This window comes from Thalassophryne amazonica, chromosome 8 (genome assembly GCF_902500255.1).
Source record: "Thalassophryne amazonica chromosome 8, fThaAma1.1, whole genome shotgun sequence".
NCBI lineage: Eukaryota > Metazoa > Chordata > Actinopteri > Batrachoidiformes > Batrachoididae > Thalassophryne > Thalassophryne amazonica.
In genome coordinates this window covers 24,699,500-24,723,943 of record NC_047110.1, presented here as the reverse complement: position 1 = coordinate 24,723,943, position 24,444 = coordinate 24,699,500, and the positions used below count along the sequence as shown (strand labels likewise).

The window sequence follows — 24,444 nt, the reverse complement described above, 5'->3', positions numbered from 1 at the left end:
TGTGTTACATCATAGAGCCTTTTATATGGCATTTACAGGCATGCAGTGGTGAGCACAGCTAACCAAAAAGTTAGCTTCGATAACCGCTAATAAGCTAACTGAAAAGTTAACTTTTGTAACGCTAAACTGATAAGCCACTAAAAAATTTTTTTATTGACTCAGTACACAGTCAGCTAAGCCAGTTTCGAGTTTAAGCACTGCTGGGTGAATTCAAAAGTGATCACAAACCAAAAACAAAAAAAGCCAGAGCTTCTCTCTTGATGCACCCGGCATGCCGCTACAACAAAAGAAAGCATAATTTACTTTCAACATCCTTCCAGACAGTGGGCATAAGACATGAAGCGCAATTCCGGATAGTTTATCGAAATTAATGGCAACTCTGTCATTTTTACAAAGTGAAAATATGATATGGCACATACGTATTATTTAAAGTAATGCACTAATTCTGAAGGTTTGAGTGTTAACCAGACACGTGCCGAAAGGCATTACAGGAAATTAAAGTGCTCTGCTCTCATTACCCTACCAACCAAAAAAATGCATAGAACACTGCCATCTATTGGATGTGAATAGACTAATTGTAATTGTGTGTGGAAGTTTCAAATCCTGCAAAATTTCGGAGAGTTCTCATTGAGATTGCCTGATAAGGCTGCAATTTAACCCCTGCACATGAACAACAGCATTAACATCCCAACCTATAACTCTTTATATTTATTAATTTATGATCTGGGTTTATAGATGCTGTTACTCTGTTTGTTTTATGTAAACCTGCAAGAAGCTCAGGTTGTTTCACTGTTATTTATGGTGGGCGGGGAATCGCTGTGAGCCGAGATCGCTTCATGTTCATTCTGGAGGAAACTGAAGTTTGCTCTTTAATATCCTGCTTATTGCTCTTTACAGCACTGTTTATTCCAGAGTAATATATATAAGATGTCTGAATTCTGATTTGTGTTTATGAAGTTCCACGCAGGTTAAACATAGTAGACATGGAATATTTGCAATATTTGTTTTAGCAAGTTTTCAGGGTCTCATGCAGCAGTCTCAGAAATGTTATGAAAGGCATAAAAGTTAGATTTTGGTTGTATAATGTTCATTTGCAATTGTTGTCATGTGGTTTCTCAGTGTTATTTTGACTGCAGCAACTCTCTGGTGCTCAAGGGATTATGGGATATCTCAATATGGCAAATTGTGGTACAACCCCAATTCCAATGAAGTTGGGACATTGTGCGAAATATAAATAAAAACAGAAAATAATGATTTGCAAATCCTTTTCAACCTATATTCAATTGAATACACCACAAAGACAAGATATTTAATGTTCAAACTGATAGACTTTTTTGTTTTTGTGCAAATGTTTGCTCATTTTGAAATGGTTGCCTGCAACACATTTCAAAAAAGCTGGAGTGGGGGCAACAAAAGACTGGGAAAGTTGATGAATGCTCAAAGAACACGTGTTTGGAACATTCCACAGGTGAATAGGTTAATTGGAAACAGGTGAGTGTCATGATTGGGTATAAAAGGAGCATCCCCAAAAGGCTCAGCCATTCACAAGCAAAGATGGGGCAAGGATCACCACTTTCTGAACAACTGCGTGAAAAAAAATAGTCCAACAGTTTAAGAACAATGTTTCTCAATGTTCAATTGCAAGCAATTTAGGGATTCCATCATCTACAGTCCATAATATAATCAGAAGATTCAGAGACTCTGGAGAACTTTCTACACGTAAGTGGCAAGGCCGAAAACCAACATTGAATGCCTGTGACCTTCAATCCCTCAGGCGGCACTGCATTAAAAACCGACATCACTGTGTAAAAGATCTTACTCAGGAACACTTCAGAAAACCATTGTCAAGTAACACAGTTCATCACTACATCTACAAGTGCAAGTTAAAACTCTACCATGCAAAGCGAAAGCCATACATCAACAACATCCAGAAACACCGTCGCCTTCTCTGGGGCCGAGCTCACTTGAAATGGACAGACGCAAAGTGGAAAAGTGTGCTGAGGTCTGATGAGTCCACATTTCAAATTGTTTTTGGAAATCATGGACGTCATGTCCTCCATACAAGAGAGGAAAGAAAACCATCCAGATTGTTACGCGAAAAGCGTAACAACGAAGAGCGCAAAGTTCAAAAGCCAGCATCTGTGATGATATGGGGGTGTGTTAGTGCCCATGGCATGGACATCTTACACATCTGTGATGGCACCAACAATGCTGAAAGGTACATCCACGTTTAGGAGCAACACATGGTGCCATCCAAGCAACGTCTTCTTCAGGGACGTCCCTCCTTATTTCAGCAAGGCAACGCCAAGCCACATTCTGCACGTGTTACAACAGCATGGCTTCGTAGTAAAACAGTGCGGGTACTAGACTGGCCTACTTGCAGTCCAGACCTGTCGCCCACTGAAAATGTGTGGTGCATTATGAAGCGTAAAATACGACAATGGAGACCCCGGACTGTTGAACAACTGAAGCTGAAGTCGTACATCAAGCAAGAATGGGAAAGAATTCCACCTACAAAGCTTCAACAATTAGTGTCCTCAGTTCCCAAACATTTACTGAGTGTTCTTAGAAGGAAAGGTGATGTAACACAGTGGTAAACATACCACAGTCCCGGCTTTTTTGAAATGTGTTGCAGGCATCCATTACAAAATGAGCAAATATTTACACAAAAACAATAAAGTTTATCAGTTTGAACATTAAATATCTTGTTTTTGTGGTGTATTCATTTGAATATAGGTTGAAGAGGATTTGCAAATCATTGTATTCTGTTTTTATTTACATTTTACACAACGTCCCAACTTCATTGGAATTGGGGTTGTACGTTAAAATGATATACTGTCATGAAACTGAAATAAACAAAAAAACATGCCAATTTTGACATCCCCTGTAAAGTTACTGTAACTTGTGTGTTGGTTTTTACAATGTGTGTGATCGGTGATCCACTTATAATGAGCCATTCTGAGTGTAAAACTGCCTTTGAGATTCACAAGTATGTTGGTATATTCACACTCCCATCCAGTAGATGGCAGTGCTTTCTTTCCTTTTGACGGGGGAAGGGGGGCGTGATGAGAGCAGATCATCTGAATTTCCCATAATGCCATTCGGCAAGTGTCTGCTTAATGCTCAAACCTTCAGAATTTGCACATTACTTTAAAAAAAATGTGTGATATCATATTTTCACTTTGTAAAAATGACAGTGGCCGTTAATTTTGACAAACTGTCCGGAATTAGTTGATTTTAAATTCGATGCATGTTGAAAGTAAATGACATTTTTTTTTTCTATGCAATAGCAGCTGGTAGCCGGTCTGTCCCCTACTGCTGGGGGAGAACTGAGGTTCTCACAGCGGTCTGATTCTTGCAGAACACACAACAGGAATTAACATGTAGGATTTTAGGTTTTACAGATATTTCTGACCGCTAAGCTTTACTCACTATGCCAGCAAAAAAAAAAATGCTAGCAGACTGAAAGTTAACAGAGCTAAATTTAGCGGAAGCTAATTGGTCCCCTGATGGTTTTCAAAGTTAGCTGAAAAGCTAATCCGCTAATGAAAGAGTTAGCTTTGCTAATTAGCAGTTAGCGGAACTGTGCCCACCACTGCAGGCATGTAATTACAGACAGTGTATATGTGTCTGCCCACATACACACATACATGTTTCCACACTACATGTTTGCACATACAACCCCTGGCAATAATTATGGAATCACCGGCCTCGGAGGATGTTCATTCAGTTGTTTAATTTTGTAGAAAAAAAGCAGATCACAGACATGACACAAAACTAAAGTCATTTCAAATGGCAACTTTCTGGCTTTAAGAAACACTATATGGAATCAGGAAAAAAAACTGTGGCAGTCAGTAATGGTTATTTTTTAGACCAAGCAGAGGGAAAAAAATATGGACTCACTCAATTCTGAGGAATAAATTATGGAATCACCCTGTAAATTTTCATCCCCAAAACTAACACCTGCATCAAATCAGATCTGCTCGTTAGTCTGCATCTAAAAAGGAGTGATCACACCTTGGAGAGCTGTTGCACTAAGTGGACTGACATGAATCATGGCTCCAACATGAGAGATGTCAATTGAAACAAAGGAGAAGATTATCAAACTCTTAAAAGAGGGTAAATCATCACGCAATGTTGCAAAAGGTGTTGGTTGTTCACAGTCAGCTGTGTCTAAACTCTGGACCAAATACAAACAACATGGGAAGGTTGTTAAAGGCAAACATACTGGTAGACCAAGGAAGACATCAAAGCGTCAAGACAGAAAACTTAAAGCAATATGTCTCAAAAAATGAAAATGCACAACAAAACAAATGAGGAATGAATGGGAGGAAACTGGAGTCGACGTCTGTGACCGAACTGTAAGAAACCGCCTAAAGGAAATGGGATTTACATACAGAAAAGCTAAACGAAAGCCATCATTAACACCTAAACAGGAAAAAACAAGGTTACAATGGAATAAGGAAAAGCAATCGTGTACTGTGGATGACTGGATGAAAGTCATATTCAGTGATGAATCTCGAATCTGCATTGGGCAAGGTGATGATGCTGGAACTTTTGTTTGGTGCCGTTCCAATGACATTTATAAAGATGACTGCCTGAAGAGAACATGTAAATTTCCACAGTCATTGATGATATGGGGCTGCATGTCAGGTAAAGGCACTGGGGAGATGACTGTACATCATCAATAAATGCACAAGTTTACGTTGATATTTTGGACACTTTTCTTATCCCATCAATTGAAAGGATGTTTGGGGATGATGAAATCATTTTTCAAGATGATAATGCATCTTGCCATAGAGCAAAAACTGTGAAAACATTCCTTGCAAAAAGACACATAGGGTCAATGTCATGGCCTGCAAATAGTCTGGATCTTAATCCAATTGAAAATCTTTGGTGGAAGTTGAAGAAAATGGTCCATGACAAGGCTCCAACCTGCAAAGCTGATCTTGCAACAGCAATCATAGAAAGTTGGAGCCAGATTGATGAAGAGTACTGTTTGTCACTCATTAAGTCCATGCCTCAGAGACTGCAAGCTGTTATAAAAGCCAGAGGTGGTGCAACAAAATACTAGTGATGTGCTGGAGCGTTCTTTTGTTTTTCATGATTCCATATTTTTTTCCCTCTGCTTGGTCTAAAAATGTAACCGTTACTGACTGCCATAATTTTTCTTCCTGATTTCTTGTAGTGTTTCTTAAAGCCAGAAAGTTGCCATTTGAAATGACTTTAGTTTTGTGTCATGTCTGTGATCTGCTTTTTTTCTACAAAATTAAACAACTGAATGAACATCCTCTGAGGCCGGTGATTCCATAATTTTTGCCAGGGGTTGTAATACAGATAGACAATGATACACTTGTTGAAATCCCAAATGAGAGCAATTAAAGGAATTTTTTTTAAAAGGTGCAAGCATTTAAAGGATCTGAGTTTCAAAGTGCACCATGAAACCCTGGAGTAGACAGACAGAAGAATAGGCTATACGAGGTCTGTCAATAAAGTAACGGTCCTTTTTATTTTTTTCAAAAACTATATGGATTTCATTCATATGTTTTTACGTCAGACATGCTTGAACCCTCGTGCGCATGCGTGAGTTTTTCCATGCCTGTCGGTGACATCATTCGCCTGTGAGCACACCTTGGGAAGGAGTGGTCCCGCCCCCTCGTCGGATTTTCATTGTCTGGAAATGGCGGAATGAAAATGACTTTTTTCCATCAGAATTTTTTCAGAAGCTGTTAGAGACTGGCACCTGGAAACCATTCGAAAAATTTATCTGGCTTTCAGTGAAAATTTTACGGGCTTGACAGAGAATAAGGTCTGTTACTACAGCTTTAAGGACCCCTTTAAGGACGCTCGGTGCGCCACGCTCCGAGCTGCGCCGACGCGGCACAAGCCACCGGACCATTTCTGAGCTGATGGCTCTGTGGATACGAGACCGTCGTGTGCTCTTTCTCTGGTTATCACAAGAGCTGGACATCAGCCATTTTCCGGCAGATTTCACTTTTAACAAGAGATTTTGTCATGGAAAGCCACGCGGAGGCTTCGCGCGTCAAGACCGATTCGCTTTGGAAGGGAGACAAAGGAACACCTCCGTTTCGGCGTGTCAGAGGACAAGTTTGGACATGTCCAGCTCTCCACAATTTCACTGATACTTACTGGACTGATAAGCATTGAAAGCCGAGATAGACATGTCCAAACTTGTCCTCTGACACGCCGAAACGGAGGTGTTCCTTTGTCTCGCTTCCAAAGCAAATCGGTCTTTACGCGCGAAGCCTCCGCGCGGCTTTCCATGACAAAATCTCTTGTTAAAAGTGAAATCTGCTGGAAAATGGCTGATGTCCAGCTCTTGTGATAACCAGAGAAAGAGCACACGATGGTCTCGTATCCACAGAGCCATCCGTTTAGAAATGGTCCGGTCGCTTGTGCCGCGTCATCGCAGCTCGGAGCGCGGCGCGCCGAGCGTCCTTAAAGGGGTCCTTAAAGGGGTCCTTAAAGCTGTAGTAACAGACCTTATTCTCTGTCAAGCCCGTAAAATTTTCACCGAAAGCCAGATAAATTTTTTGAATGGTTTCCAGGTGCCAGTCTCTAACAGCTTCTGAAAAAATTCTGATGGAAAAAAGTCCTTTTCATTCCGCCATTTCCAGACAATGAAAATCCGACGAGGGGGCGGGACCACTCCTTCCCAAGGCATGCTCACAGGCGAATGATGTCACCAACAGGCGTGGAAAAACTCACGCATGCGCACGAGGGTTCAAGCATGTCTGACGTAAAAACATATGAATGAAATCCATATAGTTTTTGAAAAAAATAAAAAGGACCGTTACTTTATTGACAGACCTTGTACTTTATCCAATTCCTCAAACTAGCCAATGAATATGATCTTTAACAAAACTGAAGATCAAAGGTCATGTGATCAATAGAATGTTGATTTATTATTTCATATTATTGAAATATTTAATCCCTGTTCTCACTTTCATGGATATGCATCCTGGAAGATCATACAGTAGTTTGAAACCTTCTCCATACCTTGGAAAACCTTTGTGGATCCAGGATGGTGTGTACATGATGAACCTTGATTTTCTGTCATTGCAACAAAGTACTGCTTTAACTGTTACATTTTCACAATGCTCAAAAATCAAAAATACCATCTTAAACTTTTCACATAACTACAAACATGCAACACTCAAGAGCACCCCTACATCACTAGTGCTCCTCCAAAAGGAGAGCTTCCTCTGCTTTTGGCCATGGTTGTAGCAGACGACTGTCATGATGTGTTTGTGACAGTTACCACATTAGCCACTGTGTGTCGCTGTTACGCTCAGCAGCGTTGTGTGCACAAAAAAGCTGGACGGAAGTGTAGAAGAAGAAACTGAAGAGTGAAACTGCTAGGCTAACAGGTAAGCTTGTCGTTCTGCAGTTCGTATGTGTCTGTAAATGTTAATAAAGCCAATTAATGAAACAAAGGCCGGATAGTTTATGACAACAAGCAACCCGGAAGTAAACAAAATTCTCGCACATTGGAGCTGTTTCTTGGTAAGGGTGCTCGCGAGGCCGCCATGCCCGTGAAAATCATCGACTATTGTAAAATGACTAATCTACAAGTTTAGTCGACGATGTGAAACAGAGATCAGACAGATAATGTTGGGCAACTAATTGTATTTGACTAAGTAAGTTTAGTAGACTAAAAGATTAGACTGCTTTATGAAACCGGGCCCTGGACTGCTCAACTGGGTCAGTGGTATATCATCAGCATACAGGAGGACACTGGACAAACTGACCAGTTAAACTGGCCTTACACTGTGTGAGTTTTGGCCCTTTTGAGCCGATTTTTCACTCGTGTGAGAATTTTTTTGGATCGCGCTGAGTTTCAGCTTAATCACGCTTCCTGCATCATGCAGTACACATGGAGTAATGAGCTACGTTTAACCTCTCACGACCACCTCCCGATCGCCAATCATATGGTCGGATGAAAATCAAACCTGTTTGGTATTCTAGTCGGCCGTCGTGAGGGTATCACGCTGTTGAAGCAGCGCTACAAGCGTCCAACCTCTCGCACTGTGCATGTCCAAACAACGATGCGAAATTGGAGAAAGCATAAACAGTGAAAAAAACAGTTTGGGAGAGCAGCTTCTGTTTCTTTTTTCCCCCTTATTCTTCAACTCATGTAAAGTCTTGAATTGTTTTTTTTTTAACTTTGATGTCTCCCATTGAGAGTTTTTGTAAAAATAAGAAATGTAAATAAAGTTTGCAAAAAAGAAAAAAAAAAAGCTTCTGTTTATGTTTTGCGTCTGGAAACACGAGTCCGATGTTTGGTTTTTGAACGTACAATGTGAGTAGTCAGATCAAATCAGAGCATCGGGTCGTGAAGTGTGAGAACATAAATCGTGCACTCTGAAGTTTTAGACCCTGCAGTTTTGTCGTACAGTTTGAGCTGGAGCCAAGTACAACAATTAAAAATATTGTACAGTGTCTGCCCAGCTTTAGGCTGTTTGTCCCTGGGATGCCTTCAAGGCCCAGGGTTCTTTCGTGGAAAGGCATGGGCCCCAGTGGGTCTGTAGGAAACAATTAAAGACAACTTTGAATAAAGTAAAGTATGGATTATTCCTTGCAGAGAAGGTTCTCTGTTTTACTTTGCCCTATTGTTGTGCAGTTCTGTTTATCACTGCTAATTTCCCATTCAGGATCTTATCTTACTGCAGACTGTTAAGCCTAACGAGGGACTGTTGTGATTTTGAGCCACACAAATAAACATTGTCAGCAGACAGGAATTTGGGAGGGGCGTACCTCGGCTACATGGCAATGTTTGTGTGGATTTACGCTGAATTAAGAATTGCCTTTAACAATCCATGAGATCTTCACCCGCTGTAGCACAGTAATCAGATCAGTGTTACATTACACTCGAACAGCAGGAAGTGAAGCACAGTCACCATTTGAGCTTTCGTCTCTGAAAAAAAAGCAGAAAAAAGAGGGATGTGCAAGGAGGAAGGAAGAGGAGGAGGAGAGATGTCATACATGCCTGTGTTAATGCATGGAGCAATCGATTGAGACTCACTTCCTGAGCACTGTCCTCACTTCAAAGCACAAGGTGGGAGCAAGGAGAGGAAGGAGGGAAGTAGGATGAGTGTGTATGTGCTTGCAGGAAGGGGCGGGGGGGGGGGGGGTGAGCTCACTACAGAATGGAGACGAACAAAGCTGTCAGTGTTCAGATGGGGAGTGGACCGCTTACTGATGGACATGTCTGTCTGTAGCCCCACCCACCCCCTGCTCCCAGGCCACATCTGGTAAACATCTGCTCTGCCTATTTACAGCCAGGAAGTTTGGGTGCCAACACATTTGACAGACAGGAAACCCGGGCTGGCACGTCAACACTACACAAGCTCATTCAAACACATAAATACGCTCACCCTGTAGATTAAACTAATTACCGCTGCAGCAGCCGCTCATTAACAAGAACACGTTACAGCAGCCGGACTGAGAATTATAGCATGATTAAAGCAGTAGGGGCTTATACTGGAAAAACGTGCACAAACCAGAACATGCTGCTGTACACTGCCAGAGCACACTTAATTAAACTGCAAACAAAAGTCCCATTTCTTCTGTGAGGACGCTCTGCTTGATTTGATGGAAGACGAATAAAAGACTTAAAAGTGATGAAAAAATTACTCGTTATAGTTTGAAGAATTAGGCTTACCGATTTTGTTATGGTGTTTAGGATTGTGCACTATTGCTTGTTTGGTTGTGTTTTGAATTTTTAGTGCATTGATTAAGTACTGTTCTTGCACATTTCTTTGGTTTGTTGTTTTGAGTATATATAACAGGGCAGCACGGTGGATTGGTGGTTGGCACTGTTGCCTCACAGCAAGAAGGTCATGGGTTCGATTCTCGCCTGTGGTCTTTCTGTGTGGAGTTTGCATGTTCTCCCCATGGTGCTCTGGTTTTCTCTCACATTTAAAGACATGCATGTTAGGAGGACTGGAAACTTTATAATTGTCCAGGTCTCCCTTGCAAAAGAGGTCTCAATGATCTCAATGAGACTAACCTGGTCAAATTAAAATATATATTTATGTATGTATACATTCTTTATTTTTTTTATGGTGTAAGGGGAGGGTATTTATAAGCTTTGCTTCTGCCTACATCCTTTTGACCACACGGATACACTACGTTTTTGTCATTGTTCATCTGTGTGCCGAATAAATAAATTCATTCATTCATTCAGAGTCAAGATAAATGCTATAATGAGTCCATCATGGATTTGAAGCCAACTGAGTTAAAGAACATCATTGACAGCCGGAAAATCTCTTCTACCAAGCACAGTGAAACACCAGGTGATAGCCATGAGTTTGCTTCAGTTTATGTGTTTGAGTGTGACAGGATTCCACAAAATGCTATGAACTGATTTCTGTGAAATTTTGTTGGAAATATTACAGTAATATTTCTCAGTTATATGACAAAGTGCCTTTTATATTTGGTGCTGTCTGTCTCAATGTCATCATTATATTTTTTAATAAGATGTTTCTTCATCTTTGCCAGCGAGTCAAAAATAATCATCTGTCGCCTGGCTATATGTGATTAAGTATTGCTCATAATGCTGAAAAATACTCCGAAGTGTAGAATTTAACCATCTGCATGACAAACACATCAGTGTGAGTCAGACAGCCGGCCCAGCTAAAATGTTAACAGTGACTGTGATGCTTATTATCAGAAGGGTTCTCAGTAAGAAGTGGCTCAAAAATAGCCTCCTCTTCATATTCAAATTGAATCATAGAGAACTGATTAAAGACATGATTATCATGAGGTACAAAATTAGCTGCACACTGTCCTTTAACAAACAACCACAGACACAGTGACCCTCACATGAACAGGCTGTTTCATCTTAATTGAAGAGCTTTTCTGATGTTGTGTCTCCTCTCACAAACCGCTTGCTGGAGCTGAAGCACTATACTCACCCTACTCAAAAACACCTACAGGAATCCATCAGGAAAATAAAATCACACAGGAACTTTCCAGTAATACTACCAGAAAATAAATCCATGTAGAAATCATATACACTGCCCTCCAAAAGCAGGTATTGGGCCTCTTGATATTTCACAAATTTTACTTTGTTTATGCCATTTCAAATACAAAAAACAAATCAGGCTTCTCAATATAAAAAAATGTAAAAATTATCTTTCTTAAAGTCAAACACAAAGCAAATCTCTGCAACTTGATTTAAATTAATGAAACATATAATGGGTTGCACAAGTAATGGAACACTTTAGTATAAAACCTGTAAATAATCAGTTTAATTGCCAGTTTTCTACAGACAGGTGAGAGGATGGATACATGAACATTTCCAAGTCACTGAATATGTCTTGAACTTATTTACATCAGTTATGAAGAAATACAAACAGTATGGCACTCTATGGTAAATCTGTGTGGATTAGACAAGTTCTCAAAAACTGAGTGACTGTGCAAGAAGGAGAAGAGTGAAGAAAGCCACCAAGACACCCAGACAACCCAGAAGAAGTTACAGGCTTCAGTGGTTGTGATTGGAGAAATTGTGCATAGTGCATGTTTTGCATGTTGTGTCCCCAGTTATACAGCTTCATGATAAAGTGATATAGAGGAGGATTTTCTTTCAACAAAACATCAAATCTATTCTTGCATCTCAGATGTACCTTCTAGCAAATTGTAGCTGAATTCTGATTTCAAATCAGAAGCTCAAAGGTCTTTATAGTAGTGGCAACTCAAAGAGGAGTTTGCATTAATTGTTTGATCTGTTCATGCTAATATATTTGCAGGACAGAGAGCATATTTACTGTTTCTGTTTCACTTTTTTGGTGAATAGGAGTTGATGTTTTGAGTCAGATTTCCACACCACTCTGACGTTACCTGTTCAGAAGTTAAGCGAGAAATTGAAGGATTGCTCTGCAGATGGGAGACCTGTCCACTGCTCATTTCATATCTTCCCAGCACAGATCATTCATAATAAATACCTTAAATCAGACCTCAACATGGATCTGTTTATTTTCTGATTTTCATGTTTGTTTCTTGACATCCTGTGGACATCTGATAAATTCCCTACAAGATACAGGTTTGGAAAAAAAATATTCCAATTTCTAGTAGCCACTCTGTATGATTCCTATAGGACTTTTTGAAAAGGACATCTTCTAATAATTGACCACTATTTGTGCAAGGCTGTCCAAACCTCCAACCTCAAATGCTTTATTTCAGCAGCTGTAATGTGCAAAATACTTTAAATGCAACTCCAAAGGATTTCCTTACATGTAAATAACAATCACGCCCTCTACAAAAATTACCCAACACTCATCTCCTTCACATAACACTACCCTGTGGCATTTACAAAATCAATACAAGCACTCAGTTAGGCTGAAAAACTACCCCAGTCAGGATGTAGTCTGGAACGGACTGGAGGCTACAGATCAATTGACTGCCACATTAAGCCACGGTCACAAACTGAATCTGTAATGGCAGTTTTACTTGTGCGTCCTTCCAACTAGGTGGGATAGGAGGGTCACTGATGTATCCTTGTGCCTTTATGCAGGTTTCTCTGGTGTGGTCACTGTATATCATCATACACAATTATCTAACATCACAACTGTAAGGCCAACATATTTAATAAAGTGCAGAAAAGCGCAACTGCTTCATGCTGTTTGATAAAAACATATAAGCAGATTACATTATTTGAAAACATATAAGCAGATTACATTATTTGCTTAGAAACACTCAACAAAGCTCTTTTTGTTACATACTAATTAGACAAGCTAGCTGGCCATCACATTAAGGGTGTGTTAGCTAGTTAATCATTGATAGAACTTAATTAACTGTACTACATGTCATGTCTTAGGGCCCCTTTACACATAGTACGAATGTGGTCGAACTGCATGTGAATTGCGCATGAAGCAGGAATCGTATGCAATACGTGTAAAACCGGAGCTGCCTCCAATGCCTCGTACAACTGTTGCTACAATTTGTGCACACCAGCGGCTGAAACACAGAGTGTGCCCTGTGAGAGCCCATCGAACACTCTCGCGGCAGGTGTCGGCCAAATTCCAGCTGACACGGACAAACATCTAACACTGCTTGCTTGGCACTTGTGACAATGTGGGGCCATTCGCGTTATTAGCACGAAAACAGTCACTAGACGATCACTTTTGAGCTGGCGGTGAAATTTGTCTAAATTCCCCATGACTGTGAAGTTGCTGAGTACACATGTGGCGTGCCAGAGTGTCGGCTCCCCTCCACAACACATGTACGTGTGTTTTGCGCACTTCTCCCCACTCCCTTCCAACATGTGTGTGCGTGTCGTTTGTGCTTCCCCCCCACAGCCTCTCATCTGATCACAGATTGACACCTTGGTCTGTGTGCTGAATGGACAGGGGACATGGCTGGCTGCTAACAGCAGGAGCTGTAGACATCTCTGGACCTGGACGTCACAGCTGCAGAACACGTACCGTGTTTTGATGGACACGAGCATGTGTGCTTGCTGTCCTCGTGGAAATACATAAATACATATATCGCTTTTGCGACGGGCTGGAGAGTGCGCACATTGACAGGCTGTCCCAGCTGAAACGGACCGTCAGTTCATGTGGAGACGCAGCAGGCGATTTGAATGTCACATCGATCAGACAGGAAATGCGTCTTGTGAGCGGCATGCCGCAGGACTATATGACAAGCCAACAGTGCGACAAATACGCCACTTTCAGTCACGTATCAGCAGAAATATGCCATAACAAGCGCCGTTTTGTCAGTTATCACAGCGCTTTTTTCTCTTTGAAAAAAATGCGTTTATGTCCTTGTTGATTTCAGGCATTTTTCCGCACTTTTTACAGGACAGCAATGGTAGCGCAGTATTAAAGTTTCTGGCTAGCAATCAGAGCTTTTGTAAATTGCAGGTTCTAATCCCATGGGTGGCATGCAGTTTTTTTTCACAGCAGCTGTGTGATGTGGTTACACATGCTCCAGCTGCTCAATTAATTTTCTTTTATATAGCGCCAAATCACAACACAGTTGCCTCAAGGCACTTCACATAAGTAAGGTCTAACCATACCAACCCCTCGCACTGTGTTCTGGCTGTGACAGTTGCGTGCATGAAACCGCCGCATACTTCAGCAACCACAGCTAGGTCTTCAAACATCTCCCTGGGTACCACCAACCCTTCTTACACCCCTATTCCACAGGGCACTGTTATAATTGCAATCCCCCATAATGCAGAAAAAGTGCAAAAAACAGGATGAAATTGTTTACTCCGCGCAGATCTGGCAACTGGCTGGCTTATAAAGTGCATACCTGGCGACCCACTCAAAACCAAAAGAGAAAACTTTGCCCGGCTGCACTCTCAGCTAAAACCGCAACAACCACTGCTTTTGCTTAAATTTTTACCCCAATAAGAACACAATCAAACAAGCTTCATGCTGTATTCATTACGACTAAACCCTTTAAAGATGTTTGAACATGACTGAAGCTGTTAAGACTATGAACACTCGGATGTGACCAAGTAATGACGCAGATCTGACGAACTGCAATGAAACTTTTGAACAGCTCGAAAATTTCACCCCGATTTCAGAACTGGTGTTGATGATGACCGTAACTACTGCATATACCACTTTGTTTAAGACTGATAAAAGATGCATCAATAAGTTAGTGTGAAGTTTCAAAACACGCCCCAATTTGCTATTCCGGATGAAACCAGAAGGAACGGTGCTCTGTGGAATAGGGGTATTAGCATTTCAGATGAGAATGTGACATTTCAGTTAAAGCCCCTTTCACACAGGACCCAATTCAAGTTGCATCATGCGGCGTCATGACGACTCCACGTGGAACCAACCCAGTGCCGAGACGAACAGTGCGAGGGGCGCAAAGGACAAAGTGAATCGGACGCCAAAAATTAAACATGTTTAATTTTTGTTTGCGTCGTGTGCTCAACACAGAAAATAAGTGGATTCAGCGCAAGTCAGTGCAACGTGATGGTACTCAACGTGACTGAAAGCCACACCCTCACAATACAACGTTACCCTACGCCAATTTATGATTCCTGCTGTGTTCCATTGTTCCTGAAGTATAAATCACACAGGATTGTTTTCATACCATGTACATAATGCAGTGAAAACTACATGCTCAAAAAGAGCAGAGAAAAAAAATGCTGCAGATTGCAGTTGCTGCAGCTGCAGCTCCTCGCTCTTCTCTCACAACTGTGTTTAAATAAAGTCCATAAAGGTCCTGCTCACAGACTGATTGCCAGAGACAGGACATGTCCACATCCAGTAAAAAGTCCGGGCATGTCCAGTCCACTCATGGATGATTCATTCAAGCGTGCACATGTGAACAATTAAAAGAAAGAAAAAAAAACTGTCTGGCTGCTGCAGTTCCTCGCTCTCCCCTCAAACTCTCATCATTCTGTTAAACACATGAAGGACAAAAAAGGACATAAGTCCTGCTCACAGACTGATTGCCAGAGACAGGACATGTCCACATCTCCACATTTACTCACGGACGGTTCATTCGCGCACACGTGCGTGCGCATCTCGCGGTCAAAGAAGGAAAGATAAACTATAACAGAACTCTATGCGCAGACCTGCAGCTCAGCACCAGAACAACTAGAAGATAAATCAGAGTGCACAGTCTGGCTGCAGCCAAACTGTGCACTGTGCACCTGACGCAGACAGGTGCTCGAAGCAGCCCCAGTGTGAAAGGGGCTTAAGTAACACTTATGGCATGGGAATGCCTGCAACAGACACTTTCAAAACTAAACTTTCTTGCTGTTAAAAGGTTCTAAAACCAGCTGTCTGGCATGTACGTACACAAGTTAGCTGGTTTGTAGTTAGTCTGCTCTGCTGTTGTGGTGAACTGAAAGTGTTCTGGTGATGTGGAAGAGAGCATTTCCTGGTCACAGGATGCCATGTAATGCCGCTAATAATGCAAACTGTGTGGAGAGAGGAAATTCTTGTTAAAATCAAAGGGGGCTGTGACCCTCGGCCCTGGTTTCAATCTACATTTGCACATGAACAAACACTTGTAAACACATGCAAATTGCTTCCTTCTGAACACCAACATACTCGTGTTTCTCAAACAAACACAAATGGTGGCACGTGTACATGGACAACAGTGACTGCACACATCTTTACACCCAGAACTGCTCTATTCTGGAGTCCAGCTCTACAATTCTCAGCCTGATTCCAGTAGTGGTGCAGCTTAGCTAAATTTTCCATAAAAAATTGTTCATTTTGTGATAAAAGCATGGAATTTGGCACACATATTCTAAATAAACTATTGTTTAGTTTCAGATATAGAGCCATCCTGGAGCTGACCTATAATGAGCTACAGGGATCAATAAAGAATTACACAGGGTTCAAAATTAGAAAAATGCTCCAATCATGATGAAAAATGAAGCATACACCACATTATTTGTCTGATCATAACGATTCCAAAAAGGTACAGTATGGACCATCTATGACTGAATGTTCTGGAGTTATGCCGTAAAAACAGCAAAAATGGTGACAAAGGTCAGTTTCAGTTTGCACAGGGGTCAAAAGTTAAAGTTGCTCCAGTTTTTGTAAAAACTAACCAGCTGGTTAGAAATGAATAATCCACCTTACTCATGCTAGTATTTGTTGCATCAGTCACAGTTATTTTTCCCTCCAAACTTTCACAAAAAACTATTCACCAAACGTCGGGAGTAAATGAATATCCACCTCGTTCATGCTTGTGTTTTGTTGTGACTATTTGGTGCTGTTGCTGCACTTTTTGCACTAAAGTTTAAAACACTGTTAAACAATATACAGTAGGGTGCATCCGTTCCCCACTTTCAAAGAATTGTTAATATACGCTTTGTTTATTATTTATACTGTCTCTTAACACAATTGATGGCAGAGAGATGTGCCCTCTCCAAATTCTGTTGTCTGTGCTAATTTCTGGAACAAACAGAATGACATGAGGTATGAAACTGAAAGTGAAACTGATACTAAAAGTTGTTGGGAAGTAAAAATGCCTGAAAAGTTTTTCCAGACGTTTCAATAGGCAGACTACACTGTCTTCAGTTTATCTAAGGATCATATATCCCACTAGTCTACCAACAATCAGGAAAATTGCAGACTTACATTTGCTGTGAATTATAACATCACTGTGGTCTCCCTAACATTAACAAAATCACCTCAAAATTCACAATTGTTATTATTTTCTGGAATGCAACAGTTTTAAAGTAAGGGCAAAGAAATCTGACTAAGGGGGAAAATGATAAGCAGTGCCTTGAAAAGGTATTCGGCCTGTTGGCATTTCACAAAATTTTATTTGTTTATGCCATTTCAAATACAAAAAAATAATTTAGGCTTCTCAATGTAAAAAATTCTAAAATTATCCTCCTTAAACGCAAACTCAAAGCAAATCTCTACAACATGATATAAATGATATAAAAATATACGAGGTCTGTGATGAAAAAAGCGGTCCTTTTTATTTTTTTCAAAAAATAAATGGATTTGATTCATATGTTTTTACGTCAGACAAGCTTGAAACCTCGTGCGCATGTGTGAGTTTTTTAAGGCATGTCGGTGACATCATTCGCCTGTGGGCAGGCCTTGAGTGAGGAGTGCTCAAACCCACCCGTCGGAATCTCTTTGTCTGAATAGCCGCTGCGGACGGCGCACGTTGCTTTATCAACATTTTTTCTGGACTTGTGAGGGATATCCGAGTGGACACTATTCGAGAAATTAAGCTGGTTTTCGGTGAAAAGTTTAATGGCTGATGAGAGCTTATGGGGTGTTTCTGTCGCTGTAAGGACTTCCCACGGAGCGGGACGTCGCGCAGCGCTTCCAGGCACCATCGTCGACCTGTTTCGACCTGAAAACATTCTAATTTAAGGCTTAATTCACCCAGGACGTCGTGAGAGAACAGAGAAGATTCAGAACAGGCCGGCATGAGGACTTTATGCGGACATTCCACTGTTTAAGGACATTTTGTAATGAAAGACGTGCGGGCAAATTCGCCGAGTCGTTTCCGTGACGACTCGGCGAATCTGCGTGCGCCGCGACAGGAAAAACACCTCCGTGTTGAAAACCATTTGTAAAATTCAGGCGGCTTTTGATGGCTTTCAACAAGTGAGTAACTGAGAAACTGTTTAACAGCTGGGCATGTTCCAACTTGCCCGTTAAGGTTTCCAACTGAGGTGTTTTTCCTGTCACGACCTGCCACGGTCGGATCTGGCCTGACAGGCGACTCTGCCCGCACGTTCTTTCATTACAAAATGTCCGTTAACAATGGAATGTCCGAATAAACTCCTCATGCCGACTTCTTCTGAAAGTTCTCTGTTCTCTGACGACTTACTGGGTCAACAGAGCCTGAAATGTGGAAGATTTCAACTTGAAACAGCGAGACGCTGCCGCCTCGGAGCGCAGATCGCCGTCAGGCGCCGTGGGCCATCCTTAAAGTGACACTACCAGACCAAAATCTCTCATCAGCCGTTAAAATTTTTACCGAAAACCAGCTGAATTTATCGAATGGTGTCCACTCAGTTGTGCCTTACAGTTTTTGAAAAAAAATTTTATCAAACAAAGCAGCAGTCTCTGAGCCATTCCTAAACAATGAAAAAACGACGAGAGGGTGGGCGACTCCTCACTCAAAGACTGCCCACAGGCGAATGACGTAACCGACAGGCGTGAAAAAACTCTTGCATGCCCACGAGGGTTCAAGCATGTCTGATGTAATCACACGTGATTCAAATCCACATGGTTTTTGAAAAAAATTAATAAGGTCCGTTACTTTTATCACAGACCTCGTACATACCAAGATGATGAGTTGCATCAGTAATGGTCCCCCCTTTGGTATAACACACGCAAATCATCAGTTTTATTGCCAGCAAGTCAGGAGATGGATACATGAACATTTACAATCACTGAAAATGTCTTGCACTTTATTTACATAATTTATTAAATCAAATCAAATCAATTTTATTTATATAGCGCCAAATCACAACAAACAGTTGCCCCAAGGCGCCTTATATTGTAAGGCAAGGCCATACAATAATTACGGAAAAACCCCAACGGTCAAAACGACCCCCTGTGAGCAAGCACTTGGCAACAGTGGGAAGGAAAAACTCCCTTTTAACAGGACGAAATCTCCAGCAGAACCAGGCTCAGGGAGGGGCAGTCTTCTGCTGGGACTGGTTGGGGCTGACGGAGAGAACCAGGAAAAAGACATGCTGTGGAGGGGAGCAGAGATCAATCACGAATGATTAAATGCAGAGTGGTGCATACAGAGCAAAAAGAGAAAGAAACACTCAGTGAATCATGGGAACCCCCCAGCAGTCTAAGTCTATAGCAGCATAACTAAGGGATGGTTCAGGGTCACCTGATCCAGCCCTAACTACAACCCCTGGCAAAAATTATGGAATCACCGGCCTCGGAGGATGTTCATTCAGTTGTTTAATTTTGTAGAAAAAAAGCAGATCACAGACATGACACAAAACTAAAGTCATTTCAAATGGCAACTTTCTGGCTTTAAGAAACACTATAAGAAATCAAGAAAAAAAAGATTGTGGCAGTCAGTAACGCTTACTTTTTTAGACCAAGCAGAGGAAAAAAATATGGAATCACTCAATTCTGAGGAAAAAAATTATGGAATCACCCTGTAAATTTTCATCCCCAAAACTAACACCTGCATCAAGTCAGATCTGCTCGTTAGTCTGCATCTAAAAAGGAGTGAACACACCTTGGAGAGCTGTTGCACCAAGTGGACTGACATGAATCATGGCTCCAACACAAGAGATGTCAATTGAAACAAAGGAGAGGATTATCAAACTCTTAAAAGAGAGTAAATCATCACGCAATGTTGCAAAAGATGTTGGTTGTTCACAGTCAGCTGTGTCTAAACTCTGGACCAAATACAAACAACATGGGAAGGTTGTTAAAGGCAAACATACTGGTAGAACAAGGAAGACATCAAAGCGTCAAGACAGAAAACTTAAAGCAATATGTCTCAAAAATCAAAAAATGTACAACAAAACAAATGAGGAACAAATGGGAGGAAACTGGAGTCAACGTCTGTGACCGAACTGTAAGAAACCGCCTAAAGGAAATGGTATTTACATACAGAAATGCTAAACGAAAGGCATCATTAACACCTAAACAGAAAAAACAAGGTTACAATGGGCTAAGGAAAAGCAATTGTGGACTGTGGATGACTGGATGAAAGTCATATTCAGTGATGAATCTCGAATCTGCATTGGGCAAGGTGATGATGCTGGAACTTTTGTTTGGTGCCTTTCCAATGAGATTTATAAAGATGACTGCCTGAAGAGAACATGTAAATTTCCACAGTCATTGACGATATGGGGCTGCATGTCAGGTAAAGGCACTGGGGAGATGGCTGTCATTACATCATCAATAAATGCACAAGTTTATGTTGATATTTTGGACAATTGAAAGGATGTTTGGGGATGATGAAATCATTTTTCAAGATGATAATGCATCTTGCCATAGAGCAAAAATTGCAAAAACATTCCTTGCAAAAAGACACATAGGGTCAATGTCATGGGATAGGGTCAATGTCAATGAGCAGATCTGATTTGATGCAGGTGTTAATTTGGGGGATGAAAATTTACAGGGTGATTCCATAATTTTTTCCTCAGAATTGAGTGATTCCATATTTTTTTCCTCTGCTTGGTCTAAAAAAGTAACCGTTACTGACTGCCACAATCTTTTTTTCTTGATTTCTTATAGTATTTCTTAAAGCCAGAAAGTTGCCATTTGAAATGACTTTAGTTTTGTGTCATGTCTGTGATCTGCTTTTTTTTATACAAAATTAAACAACTGAATGAACATCCTCTGAGGCCGGTGATTCCATAATTTTTGCCAGGGGTTGTATAAGCTTTAGCAAAAAGGAAAGTTTTAAGCCTAATCTTAAAAGTAGAGAGGGTGTCTGTCTCCTTGATCCGAATTGGGAGCTGGTTCCACAGGAGAGAAGCCTGAAAGCTGAAGGCTCTGCCTCCCATTCTACTCTTACAAACCCTAGGAACTACAAGTAAGCCTGCAGTCTGAGAGCGAAGCGCTCTATTGGGGTGATATGGTACTATGAGGTCCCTAAGATAAGATGGGACCTGATTATTCAAAACCTTATAAGTAAGAAGAAGAATTTTAAATTCTATTCTAGAATTAACAGGAAGCCAATGAAGAGAGGCCAATATGGGTGAGATATGCTCTCTCCTTCTAGTCCCTGTTAGCACTCTAGCTGCAGCATTTTGAATTAACTGAAGGCTTTTCAGGGAACTTTTGTTGTGAAAGTGTCGTGACACGGACCCACAACAGGGGGCGTTAACGAACGGACAATGGATAAGCCAAAAAGTAACAATTTAATGTTGTGAATCGCACAACGCAGTACAGACAAAAACAATATGGTGGAATGTCAATTGTACACAAGGTGACGTGTGGGCAGGCTCGAAGATAGAAGACGCCTGGTGAGAGAAGAGCCGGATCCCACACAGCTTCCACCACCAACGGACCTGAAGAACACCGGAGCCGCCAAGCCCTGCGCCCCAGGTGGCCACTGTATTCAGCAGTCAGACCCGGTACTGCTGGCAGAGAACAGAAACAGTATTGATGAGTGTGAGTTTGCACACTCAGTAATCCCACAGTCTGTGTTTAGTTAGGAGGGAGCACCTCCACCTCCAATCACACACTCGTGCAGCTCCTGTCTAACCACTTATCTGGTTGGGGTGTGAAGCGAAGCCGTCGCTGATCACACCAAATGCCAATCCCACAGATAAGGCAAACACCACAGGAAAATGGCTGCAAAAGAGTTCAGACTATTATTCAGTTTTAAGTCAGCAGAGAAGTTACCTGAATGGTAGTTGATTTCTCGGCGAGGAGGTGGAGTCGCAGTCCGGCCTTTATGGAGATGGTGATGAGTTGACTGAGTGACAGCTGGTGCTGATGAAGAGTGACAGCTGTCACTCCCAGTGGCTCCGGCGCCCTCTCATGCTTGAAGCCCGCACTCCAAGCAGGGCGCCATCTGGTGGTGGTGGGCCAGCAGTACCTCCTCTTCAGCGGCCCACACAACAACTTTTAGGACAACCTGATAATAATGAATTACAATAGTCCAGCCTAGAGGAAATAAATGCATGAATTAGTTTTTCAGCATCACTCTGAGACAAGACCTTTCTAATTTTAGAGATATTGCGCAAATGCAAAAAAGCAGTCCTACATATTTGTTTAATATGCGCATTGAATGACATATCCTGATCAAAAATGACTCAAGATTTCTCACAGTATTACTAGAGGTCAGGGTAATGCCATCCAGAGTAAGGATCTGGTTAGACACCATGTTTCTAAGATTTGTGGGGCCAAGTACAATAACTTCAGTTTTATCTGAGTTTAAAAGCAGGAAATTAGAGGTCATCCATGTCTTTATGTCTGTAAGACAATCCTGCAGTTTAGCTAATTGGTGTGTGTCCTCTGGCTTCATGGATAGATAAAGCTGGGTATCATCTGCGTAACAATGAAAATTTAAGCAATGCCGTCTAATAATACTGCCTAAGGGAAACATGTATAAAGTGAATAAAATTGGTCCTAGCACAGAACCTTGTGGAACTCCATAATTAACCTTAGTCTGTGAAGAAGATTCCCCATTTACATGAACAAATTGTAATCTATTAGATAAATATGATTCAAACCACCGCAGTGCAGTGCCTTTAATACCTATGGCATGCTCTAATCTATGTAATAAAATTTTATGGTCAACAGTATCAAAAGCAGCACTGAGGTCTAACAGAACAAGCACAGAGATGAGTCCACTGTATGAGGCCATAAGAAGATCATTTGTAACCTTCACTAATGCTGTTTCTGTACTATGATGAATTCTAAAACCTGACTGAAACTCTTCAAATAGACCATTCCTCTGCAGATGATCAGTTAGCTGTTTTACAACTACCCTTTCAAGAATTTTTGAGAGAAAAGGAAGGTTGGAGATTGGCCTATAATTAGCTAAGATAGCTGGGTCAAGTGATGGCTTTTTAAGTAATGGTTTAATTACTGCCACCTTAAAAGACTGTGGTACATAGCCAACTAATAAAGATAGATTGATCATATTTAAGATGGAAGCATTAATTGATGGTAGGGCTTCCTTGAGCAGCCTGGTAGGAATGGGGTCTAATAGACATGTTGATGGTTTGGAGGAAGTAACTAATGAAAATAACTCAGACAGAACAATCGGAGAGAAAGAGTCTAACCAAATACCGGCATCACTGAAAGCAGCCAAAGATAACGATACGTCTTTGGGATGGTTATGAGTAATTTTTTCTCTAATAGTTAAAATTTTATTAGCAAAGAAAATCATGAAGTCATTACTAGTTAAAGTTAAAGGAATACTCGTCTCAATAGAGCTCTGACTCTTTGTCAGCCTGGCTACAGTGCTGAAAAGAAACCTATTAGTGATGAGTAGTAAGATGCCCTAGCGTTACGGAGGGCTTTTTTTTATAGAGCAACAGACTCTTTTTCCAGGCTAAGTGAAGATCTTCTAAATTAGTGAGACGCCATTTCCTCTCCAACTTACGGGTTATCTGCTTTAAGCTGCGAGTTTGTGAGTTATACCACGGAGTCAGGCACTTCTGATTTAAAGCTCTCTTTTTCAGAGGAGCTACAGCATCCAAAGTTGTCTTCAATGAGAATGTAAAACTATTGACGAGATACTCTATCTCACTTACAGAGTTTAGGTAGCTACTCTGCACTGTGTTGGTATATGGCATTAGAGAATATAAAGAAGGAATCATATCCTTAAACCTAGTTACAGCGCTTTCTGAAAGACTTCTAGTGTAATGAAACTTATTCCCCACTGCTGGGTAGTCCATCAGAGTAAATGTAAATGTTATTAAGAAATGATCAGACAGAAGGGAGTTTTCAGGGAATACTGTTAAGTCTTCAATTTCCATACCATAAGTCAGAACAAGATCTAAGATATGATTAAAGTGGTGGGTGGACTCATTTACATTTTGAGCAAAGCCAATTGAGTCTAATAATAGATTAAATGCAGTGTTGAGGCTGTCATTCTCAGCATCTGTGTGGATGTTAAAATCGCTCACTATAATTATCTTATCTGAGCTAAGCACTAAGTCAGACAAAAGGTCTGAAAATTCACAGAGTAACTCACAGTAACGACCAGGTGGACGATAGATAATAACAAATAAAACTGGTTTTTTGGACTTCCAATTTGGATGGGCAAGATTAAGAGTCAAGCTTTCAAATGAATTAAAGCTCTGTCTGGGTTTTTGTTTAATTAATAAGCTAGAATGGAAGATTGCTGCTAATCCTCCGCCTCGGCCCGTGCTACGAGCATTCTGGCAGTTAGTGTGACTCGGGGGTGTTGACTCATTTAAACTAACATATTCATCCTGCTGTAACCAGGTTTCTGTAAGGCAGAATAAATCAATATGTTGATCAATTATTATATCATTTACTAACAGGGACTTAG

The 24,444-nt window shown here is 41.0% G+C and overlaps 1 protein-coding gene across 1 annotated transcript in view; it reads right to left on the bottom strand.

Moving 5' to 3' along the window:
- Nucleotides 1–12,567, bottom strand: part of LOC117514869 (POC1 centriolar protein homolog A-like) — a 29,507-nt gene extending 16,940 nt beyond the window's left edge. Inside the window, exon 1 of the mRNA XM_034175446.1 lies at nt 12,475–12,567. Coding sequence (XP_034031337.1) covers nt 12,475–12,567 — 93 coding nt within the window. The remainder of the gene's footprint in view (nt 1–12,474) is intronic.
- Between the last annotated feature and the right edge of the window lie 11,877 nt (nt 12,568–24,444).